The 10,445-nt window shown below is 40.3% G+C and overlaps 1 protein-coding gene across 5 annotated transcripts; it reads right to left on the bottom strand.

Annotated features, from left to right (window-relative positions):
- Positions 1-890: 890 nt before the first annotated feature.
- tmem154 (transmembrane protein 154) lies at positions 891-9,746 on the bottom strand. 5 transcript variants are annotated; one of them, XM_040023826.1, is made up of 9 exons: positions 9,558-9,740; positions 8,774-8,830; positions 6,088-6,144; positions 5,897-5,914; positions 5,504-5,665; positions 4,970-5,024; positions 4,557-4,633; positions 3,853-3,895; positions 891-2,080 (listed from the first exon to the last, which is right to left on the bottom strand). In XM_040023826.1, the coding sequence occupies exons 1-8, from the start codon at positions 9,646-9,648 to the stop codon at positions 3,864-3,866; spliced, it is 549 nt and encodes a 182-aa protein (XP_039879760.1). In that variant the 5' UTR covers positions 9,649-9,740; the 3' UTR covers positions 891-2,080; positions 3,853-3,863. The 5 variants fall into 5 exon arrangements, with proteins under 5 accessions (XP_039879760.1, XP_039879763.1, XP_039879762.1 ...); XM_040023825.1 differs by having other exon boundaries at positions 1,196-2,080; positions 5,897-5,917; positions 9,558-9,732; XM_040023829.1 differs by lacking the exon at positions 8,774-8,830 and having other exon boundaries at positions 9,558-9,746.
- Between the last annotated feature and the right edge of the window lie 699 nt (positions 9,747-10,445).

Here is a 10,445-nt window from a genome sequence, read left to right as displayed (position 1 = left end):
GACTTCACAGGCTGCATGTTTTTCAGCACAATGGCTAAAACATTAGAATCACACACAGTATAAAAGGAAAAGCAGCTTTCTGTGCAGCGCTACATGTTTAGTGTGTTAGAAAAAGAGGCGCTAATTAGCCAAAACCACAGGCTTCAGCTGGGTTTGTTTTTACAGGTACTTAGTCATAAAAATGAAATGATTGCATCTTACTGTGTGTGTGTGTGTGTGTGTGTGTGTGCGTGTGTGTGTGTGTGCGCGTGTGTGTGTGTGTGCGTGTGTGTGTGTGTGTGAAAGAGAGAGATTGCGTTTATTTGTTTCTTTGTCCGCCAACTCCTCCTAGAACATCAGAAGTTGAGCAACCAAACTTGGCACACAGGTTCATCTCCCTTTAGGCTTCTGAAGGTTCTTATCTATATCAGATAATGGCATCATGCTGCCTAGCAACGGCCTCACAATCAGTTAAGACGGCCTGTTTATGGATTCGTGCACTGACAACATCTTATGAAAACATCCTATAGTCTTAATTTAATCACAGTAAAATCTGCTTTATATCCAAAGTGTTGAACTGTGCATGATATATTATGACATCACCACATTGCTTGGCAACCACCTAGCAACGGGTTAAAATTATCTATTTTTAGCACCATATGAAAACATCCTGTTGTTTTAGTTTCACACCTTCACAAGATTTCATCTATAGCCATAAAACCTGATTTATACATGCCTAGCAACCACCTAGCAACAGCTTAATTCAACCCACGTTTAACATATAAGACCTCCTTTTCTTTTTTCACATCTATAAATGTGAATACCAGTAATATTAGCGTGCTAACACTCCAGAAAGGTTCAAGGACTACTCTAACATGGGGAAGCACTAGTTTAAAAGAAACACACACACACCAGATCCACAAATTTTAATTTCATGGGTACACAACAAGAGGAAAAAACCAAAATCACTAGGATACAAAATTTTACTGAGTGAAGTAAAAGGTTTGAGCTGCTGATATTCCTACAGTCAAATTTCACGACAATCAAAAATCCGAACTGAACAGTGGCACTCAAGGAAACGTAAGCACCACCATAACCGGTACAGGATTCATCATCAGTTGACTGTGATGTCTAAATTTCAAAGGGATCCATCTTCGTGGAAAACACACACACACACACACACACACACACACACACACACACAAAGAGAGACGAATTTTATGGCAAGGTTTTATTTATTGAAATTTTACTTAAAGCACCATCAGCAAATCAATGACACAAGTGCCTTTATGAAATATTTACAAACATCTTTTGGTATACTGTATTCTCATATTTACAGTGCAGGATCCCGCACAATACTGACTGACGCTATAAGAAAGTAGAGCTCACATTTGGATCAATGTTACAACTGCTTTGATTCAACACTTTCAAAGACAAAGAAAAGAATATAAAGTGTTCAGTCAATGAGTTATTTGTTATCTGTGGAGAGATAAAAATCTTATCGGGTGCAGCTTTCTGAGAGCTGCTTCGATGACGGGAAATAATTTATCCAAAGCTTTAGAAACAGGCTTTGAGATTTCAAACAAAACACTTAAAAAAGTTGCTTCTCTGTCATGCATTCAGCTGGATATCTCCCCTTTAAAACCTCCAGCTGGAGGGACTCATAGTGTAATGCAACAAAATGGCTTTGAGCTCAGGAAAAAGCCATAAGCAGAAACAAAGAACAGTGCAATCTATGATGAGAGGAGAGAGATATTGACCTAATTGTAACATCATCAGTTACTACATTATGAATCTGAGCCATAAAATACTGTACATGTACCTGGCAGCATATTAAAGCAGAACACCATGTGGTGTGAAACGGATCACAGAGAGACAGTTTTGGTTCGGTTGTTATATGCTGCTGTTCACTAACGGCTATCAGAGGTGTTGCATTAGAAAAAATTTGAGGTTGAATTTTTGTTGCTGTTTTCCAGCAAAATTGTAAAAATGAGTGTTAAGTGTTGTTGTTTCCAGACAGTCACATGGCTGGATTATTGCTGGTGGAGGAGGTTCAAACATCAGTGCTGGCTTGCGTTGTGTTGACAGTGTCTCCTTTAACCTGCAGACAGGGAATCATGGGAAAGAGAGAGAGGTAGACATGTCAGACTTAAAGGTCAACCTTCTAAAATGTAACTCCAGTGACCTGTGTTTGCAGGTAATGTGGTAAAACTGACACATTCGGGTAGTTTTTCAGCTGATATTTGAGATCAAAAGGGTTTAAATTACAGCATAATTCAGCCCAACTCCATCTCTAGTGTGCCACTCTCACTGACTCACAGTGCCGTACAGTCCATCACAGCCTCACTGCACACATGGTAAGCACTGGTTCACGCAGCGTCAAAGAAGGATCACTAATCACAAACCTCAGGCTCTGGCAGCAACAAAACAATAAAACCTTCACTTCACAGCTCCTCTGCTACCCGTGAGCTGGAAAGGTGATGATCCCACACACGACTAAAAAAAACATAAGTGTGAAAACTCAGAGCGGAGGTGCTTAACTTGAAAGCAACGTTTGCAGTGGCCGATATTCATCCTGTTTTCCTGAGCATATTTGGCAATGAATCTATTCTTGTGTAGAATAAAGGTTTCACACGCTTTAGAGCCAAGCATCTGCATTTTGGTGTTTTTCAGCTCATTGTTTTGCTTCACAAACATCAGAAACTTCCTGTTTAGCTCTGCTCTCAATGCCTTTCACAGCCTCCGTTCTTGCTACACACTAACCAGAGCTTCATATTTGAATGGTAAATAAGCTGATGAAGAGGTTTGATATGAAGCTGTAGTTGACTGAAGCACCTAAAGCATCTACATTCATGGGCAACATAAACGAAGCCTGCTACTATGTTAAAACTGGTCATGAGACTGGTTTTCGTCTGAATGTCACAAAGGTTAAACTTATTCTAGGTTATTTTAACAAACTTGCTTTCAGCAACACTGCATATGCTTTCTTTTCTTACTCCCAGCCACCATTGTGCCTGAGTCACCGTGGAAATTCACAGGTCTGACAAACAGGGCACAGCTGCCACGCTAGATGGCATCGCATTGAGCAACCGCAGCAACACCAACATCACATTTACTTCTGTTTTGAGATCTCTTGTGTAACTTCGTGTGTACAAAGTGCCTCCTAGTTGAATGCAAGTAACCTCTAGCCCTTGTACAGCTTTGGAAATAAAACCCTGGGAAAAAGCAATGTGTAAATGACGTTGGTCAACAGTTCGCGGAGCGGACCTTGACTTCGCCTTCCCGGCTCTTCCAGTAAAGGAGGAGACTATTCCAGGGTTGAGTTGCACCACACTTCCACGCATGCCTGTTGTAATCACTAACAGATGTTAGTGGTGTTTGCGCTTTCAAACATGTGCAGTGACGAAAGGGTCACAGTTCATCAGTCACAGCTCTGCTGAAAACCAGCTGGTGCATCACAACAAACAGAGGCTGGCAGCAGAGAGGAAACGGCTTGGAAACACTTTTTATTGCCCGAGTCAGCTGTTGATCTGTGTTGTGTTAGCATTGTTGTGCAACATGCTATAAGTAATTTGTTTGCGCAATGCTCTGTGTTTGTACTATGAGAAAATCAATATTAAGGTTTTGTGTTAAGTGAAGTTTTGTTAGTAGGCAGCAGGAAAATGTCACTCAAAACTCTACACTTCTTCATGCTCGATCATCATTTGGTTTAAAAACACATTTTGGAGATCTAATGATCTAATATATAAACAAATCCTAAGTGTCCAGGCATATTATCAATATAAAATGTCTGTGAGGTTGCAATTGAGAGAAATTATTCTCAAAATAGTCTGTAAATGTTAATAACTTGATAATATGCGCAGGTATGCTCACCTTAAATTCAGTTACAGACGTTTAGAGTCCTCTGCAGTTTCACCTATGCAAAGAATTCAAAGAAAAGTCATGAGATCAGTCAGTGTGGAATAAAGCAACTTCAGCGTAAGAAGCTCTGCTGGACGATTACTTGATGTAAACAACAGCGACATCTGCTGGATAAACTGTGGAACCTCCTTCACGCCTCTCTCAAACCAGCTGGGTCTTTTCCTGTGCGGGTGGCTCTTCACGTTGGTGGAGTGGTTGCAAAAGTCTGAGCACCCGTCACTGCACTACACTATGATGCTCAGCTTGCGTTTGCGTATTTTATCTTTCGGTTGAACCAGTTTTTGTCTGAGAGCATTACTGGCACTTTAGCTCCAGTTACAGTGACAAGACAACTTTTTTCCCACACCCTAACTCATGTGATGACTCATATACGATTAATGGCGTGTCAGTGACCTTCAGGACAACCTCCAAGGGCACAGCCTCCCTCGCTGGGGCTTAAATACCTGTGACTCGTGGCCAGTTGTTTCAGAACTGACAGAGTCTCTTGGTTAAGAGACAAAAAGAAGACCTGGTGCCTTCTTTTTAGTCACTCGAGACCACCAAAACCTGGATGTCAGTGAACTTCGACGTATTTCTTTTGTGATCTGTATTTCTATCAGATTTCTAGCCACAGTATTTTTGTTTCCAAATTCTCTTCTTCATCCAGTGAAACCTACCATCCTTTTTCATCCACTCGTCCAACTCTTCCATTTCAAGCTCGAGTACAGAGGGCACGTCCTCTTCAAACATCGGCCTGAAAGACACAAAGAAGAAAGGACTGAGAGTCATATTTTTTTCTTTCTTTTGTATCATCACATTAAATATAAATTTCAAAGGACTTCAGAGCCACATTTTTTTAATCTTTAATAAGTCGGACTTAAATAAAAAAGAAAGACGTGTTTGTAGTATTATAGTAAAAGATTGCACAGAAGCCAGGGGATAGTATATATTTTCTTTACAGCTCTCAGTATCATTCAGCTGCAGCCACAAGCAGGAAGTTATTCTCACAAAGCGCTGAACATCGAGATGATATCAGTTCTTTAACAGGTTCAATAAGCAGTTGTAGCAAAATGACATGGGTGACACTTACATCGGCACCTTCTCTGTACTGGATCCATCCAAATATGGATCTTCTTTACTCAGGTCTACAAGCAGAGAATATGCAGCAGTCAAGGCCGCAGTCATAAAAAAACAAAAAACAAATCGGATAATCTGTACATTAAAAACCACCAAACACTAAATTATTTCAGATACTTCAGTCTATCACCCCCAGTCCTTCACTTTTTGTTTGTTTTTGGACTTTTTGTTTTTCTCTGTGCCTTCTAGATTCCCTGCACGTCTTCCCTGCCGTCTGGATTTCTGTGGATGTGTGTGAGTGAGCATGAGCATTTTGGAGTGGACTTTCTGAGTGAGTTGTGGATTAAGTTGAAGCTCCACCCCCTGTGTTATCTGTCTCACTGTATATATGTATATATCCTCACTTGGTGTCACATTGTAAATAAACCCTCACCTTCTCTCTAAACTTCAGAGTCCTGCGAGTGAGTCCTCTGCCTAATAATCTGTGACACCAGGATTAAGTGAGAGAAGTGAAACTTTAAAATATTCCCTCCTCTGATTGACATACCTGGATTTCTCTTTTGTTTGTTCCACCTGCGGTTGATGAAAATGCCACAAACTATCATGCAGATGATTAAGACCACCAGCACTGCAGGGATAATGATAATGATGGGGTCCAGGCCTGGTGATTCAGTTTCATCCATGGAGTTTTCATCTATTGATGTGGCAACTGTGGAAGGAAGACAGCAGTTTAATCATTCGTTTCACCCAGGCCTCATAACGGTCTTAAAATTTGTTCACTGGCATAAAAATATGCAAAGAGGGGATTTTCACAGGAATTAAAACCATGGGGCATTACTGACATTACATTCAATTCAGCCCAGTGACTACTACAGTTGCACAGGTGATAATTAATGCAATCATTACTCATGTGGTAAAAGAAGCAGTCAGTTATACATACCACTACCGGAGGCACTGCCTTCTGCATTAACCCCGAGTAGAAACAACCAGAAATTGTGAGATGGTTTCATCCAAAATGAAAAGGGAGCAAAAACAGAACAAATGATGATAAAAAACAAAGCAAAGTATCATTCACATGTAATGATGGGGGAAAAATGATTTCATGTAAAATAAAAGCTGCTGTGGACCCACCGTACAGAGTCCCATTTGAACTGGTCTGATTGATGACTATACTGGTGTCAGTAACAACTGGGAACAACAGAAAGAGCAGATGTGTTCATACTCCTGGACAAAAGTATGTAGATATCCAAAAAGTGTGGTTGCTAAGCATTTAAATTGAAAACCAAATACAAAAAAGATGCTGTAGTAACATCATAACAGTTTTTTTTATTGTAATATGAAAGAAACAGAGCAACAAAGAAAAATCTAATATCGTAAAGCTAAAAATATCCAATATCCAGATTACTGCTTAAGTAAAAGCAACACAATTACCCCAATACGAGGCCCGCTTTCATTTTTAGCAACAAAACGTAAGTAAAATTTCTCTCTTTGCAGAAACCCGAGGGTGTGTTAAAAAAAATAGTGTTATTGTTGTCGTCGCTAGAGTTGAACTAGGGTTCAGGCATCGTTCAAAGGGTCACAAGATAAATGCGAGGCGACTGCGGGGAGAGGAAAGAAGAAGAATGAGGTTCCATACTGTTAGATTTGTATTGTTGATTGTCATTTATGCTTAGAAATATTTACTTATATATGCTTAGAGTTTTGTAATTAGTTGTAGATTGGTAGAGGTTTTGATCCTTGATAGTCTGCAAACTTTGTGTGTATTAGACAGCACTCTGGGGGCATGTGAGAGGTCGTACCGTGTCTTATTGTTTTATGGTAGGATTAACGTAGCTACGTCTGTTCTAGTCTAAGTGCTTTTCTGTTTAGATGAACTGCTGGACTTCCTCACCGGGGGGGGGGTCTACCCTCTTTCTGACCAAGGATGTTTGCCTTCATGTTATATGACCCTTTGATCAGCAGTAACACACACACACACACACACACCACACCACAACACACACACACCACACACACACACACACACACACACACACAGTATTCTTTGTTTACATGTATACCTATGTAAGATGCTATATGTTAATGACCCTATGCATATTCATGTAACCACAATAAAAGGAGTGCTATGGGGAGCCTGGCTGAGAGTCTGACAGAGGTCAAGTGGTGGAACGACACTTGGCTCCAGCCAGGTCTCCCTCATGCATGAGTAAACCAGAGAACTTTGGTGCCTTGAGTCTTGCTTTTTGCTGCGTGGCAGATTGTCCTTAACGTTCCAGCGAATAGGTTTATGCTACAAACCTATCACATACCATTTCCTGAAGCTGTCTTTTATGATGTGACACATTCACTTGGAGGTTTGTGATGATTTTAAGTTTATATTGGGCAGGAAATTTAAAAAAAAAATTGTTCCACAAGCTCACTTACAAAATTAACATTGATGAAGTCCAAAGATGCTTAAATTCTTATTAATTTTAGTTAGTGTGTAGGCAACGCCTGCACAAGTAACTGAAAAGCACTCTCAAAGTAAAAACAAATATATTTAAATTAGGCAGACTCCCAGAGATAAAATACATTTATCAGAGCTAAAACCATAAACAGCAGAAATAAATTTTAAAAAAGAAACGAAATTAAAAGAAAAAGAATACAATTCTGTGTTAATATGAAAAGCATAAGCACCTCTCCTTCCTCCTTTACAGTCATTGAATGATTCATGTCATGCTTTTGATTAGTGTTGTACATTCTGAAATGATTCAGAGTTTTTGAGGGCAGGGACGCTAATACTCTGAAATTTTGTAAGAATCGCTGGCTGCATGGGTCATGAGACAGTAAAGCGTGTTGTGTTGTCTCTTTCGTGGGAAATGCTGATCTAAAAATTAGTCACTACAGCTTTAAAATAAGTACAGGAAAGTAAAAGCTACTTTAGTACACCTTAGTGGCAGAAATAAGCAATAAAAATGGCTGTATTGATAAGTAGAGGCACGCATGAGTCTCTGAGTGAACATCGCAGAAAAAACAAAACAAAACACTTGTAACACATTAGAGGAAAAAGTCATAAATACTCGCGATTTTTAAAAGAAATCATATTTTGCAGACGTTCTCCACGGTGTTGGAGACTCTGGGATTTTCCCCCATTCAGCGAGGTGGGCACCTGATGTTTGGTGGTGAAGTCATGCTCACGTTGGATGTTTATCCAAGAGAACGTGTTGAAGTGGGTGACAGCGTCTGCAGAACTGCAGCTGAGTGGGCTGATTAATACTGAAACACCGTCACATGGTGGGATTTCTTTCCCCTCTTTGCAAGTTCAGACTTGTAAATGCTTAATTTACAGCCCAGCCCACAGGCTCAGTGCAGACCTGAGGAGAAGCGATTCTTTAAGGATCTGGAGGAGAGGAGAGGGCTCTCCTCATTTTTGTCCAAAATTTCAGTGTAAGTGCACTCAGGAACTCCAGTACGACAGAAAAAAAGATTAAAATCCACACCAATGTATATAAATACATTGGTGTTAAGTTCTGCTGTAAACTACTGCATCAAATAAATGCTTAAAAGACACATAAATTGAAGTAAATTTTAATTATATTATTATAAGATATTGTTTCAATAAAGGGAATTCAAGGCAAAGGTTATACATATATGCGTGCAGGTTACTCTCTATGGTGATCTTATGAGCAAATATCTCTTTTTTAATTTCAGGCCTTCAGTTGGAGATATCAAGATATCAAGATTGAGACAAACTAAGACATCTGTTTCTCAGAGCACTGAGACAACTGACAGAAAAAACATGTCCACATACTTTTGCAGCATATTATTTACACCTCACCTGTGGTTACTGTGTCATTCCCTGACCCGCTTTGTTCCATTTCTTCTTGGCCAAACCCTGTATTTGGACACAGCTCGTTACTTTGTGTTGGGGAGCTGTTATGTCATTGAAATTGGACGGCGAACACTTGAAAGTTAAGCATCTGCAGCATTTCATAGCAAAAGTGAAACACACCTGGGGCTGAAGACTGTTACTTCTGCTTGACTTCATTGGCAACATTGTGAAAAACAGCGAACCTGAGTCAGATCGCACAGGAACTCAGTACTTCCGTCTAGTTTAGTCCAAATGATTGCAAAAAAAATCAAAACTGTTGCAAAACCGAGGACTAGGAGGTGATGATGTTGAGCAACTGGTTTAAAGCAAGTTTGTCACTCAGTAAAAAACAATAATGTTGTGTTGAAACTGTCCTTTTCAGAGTGTACTAACTGTAGACTGTGACGCCTGTAAAAGGCAGCTTTGGCTGACCTTGTTATAGACTTATAAAACTATAAAGACAGGTAACTGATTTCTACACATGGCGCTCATCTCACAGTCAAACCTGTGACTCTTCTAGCCCTATACTGTCAATTTCTGCTTGTTACATTTTAACTATAGGATAAGTTTTTTTGATTTTGAAAGCGTGAACAATAGGAGCCTTTGATTTTCAGTCGAAAAGACGTTCTCAGAGTGCCCCAAAAGAAAAACTGAAGCGCACAAACGGCAAAAGCGGGGAGGAGGCAGGAAAGCGGAGAGCACTGCTTTGTTTGAATTCACTGAATAAAGAAACTAATGTCCCCGGTCCTACCTGTCCCAGGCAGCACAGTGGTCAGCAGCAGCAGGAGCAGGGGGACCTTCACCCTCGGGGTGCTCATGTTACCAATCCAAGAGGCAGACATAGTGCCATTGTGCGCCCGCTTCCTTCTGTACTGTCACAGCATTGCACTTCCTGATATGACTTAACGTTAAATAGAAGAAGAAGAAAAACGATTCTCTCTGTCTCACTCACACACCCTCAGACGCTCTGAGATGTGATGCAATCAGCTGTGTGCTTGTAGCCACACGCCTCATGGCATTCTTGGTGGTTAGGTATGCAGCTCAACAGAGTGAAGGGGGAAGCTGAACAAACTTTAAGGAAGGAAAAAAGGAAGAAAAAAAAAAAAACAGGTGGCGTGAGCTCTGCCAAGAGAAGAAAGCTGTCACCGAGCTACCGCATTAAATGATCCAAGTGTGAAACTGCTGCGTGTCTGCTGTGTCCACTATAGCTGGAGCTTGAGCCACTGTTTGTGGTGAAACACTGATCATGAACCTCAGGGTCATGCTGCCTTGGTTATCAGTCAGCTGCTGTGGGTTCTTGGCCTACTTTAAAAAGACCACAGTTTCTCTTCTCATCGTTAGAAATGCGACGGTGATGTGTTTCAACATGACGGCCGGGCTTTGCGATTTGCTTTATCTGTTCAGATCACCTCAAGAGTCACGTGGGGATAAAATGTATACCACAGAATTACTGTTCGGTTCCCATGAAAAGAAGAAGAATGAGACTCTGTTAGCACAAACAAGAATAAATGAAATGATAGAAAATGAATATCTAATTGAATATAAATGGACATAGAGAAGTTGGGCTGCATGTTTTGAGCGTTCTGATATAAATGTTCAGTAAAATTTTCACAATTATGGCTTGACATGATATGAAGTT

Source organism: Simochromis diagramma, unplaced genomic scaffold (genome assembly GCF_900408965.1).
Source record: "Simochromis diagramma unplaced genomic scaffold, fSimDia1.1 OVJJ01000302.1, whole genome shotgun sequence".
Classification (NCBI taxonomy): Eukaryota; Metazoa; Chordata; class Actinopteri; order Cichliformes; family Cichlidae; genus Simochromis; species Simochromis diagramma.
Note: the sequence above shows the minus strand (reverse complement) of the source record. Positions and strands in the feature narration are given on the sequence as shown.

Coding starts and splice junctions, on each gene's coding strand:
- tmem154 (XM_040023825.1), bottom strand. CDS start 9,648: ATGTCTGCCTCTTGGATTGGTAACATGAGCACCCCGAGGGTGAAGGTC. Junction 5,918..6,087: donor TTCAAATGGGACTCTGTACG/GTGGGTCCACAG, acceptor GGGTTAATGCAG/AAGGCAGTGCCTCCGGTAGT. Junction 5,666..5,896: donor AGGCAGTGCCTCCGGTAGTG/GTATGTATAACT, acceptor TTCCTTCCACAG/TTGCCACATCAATAGATGAA.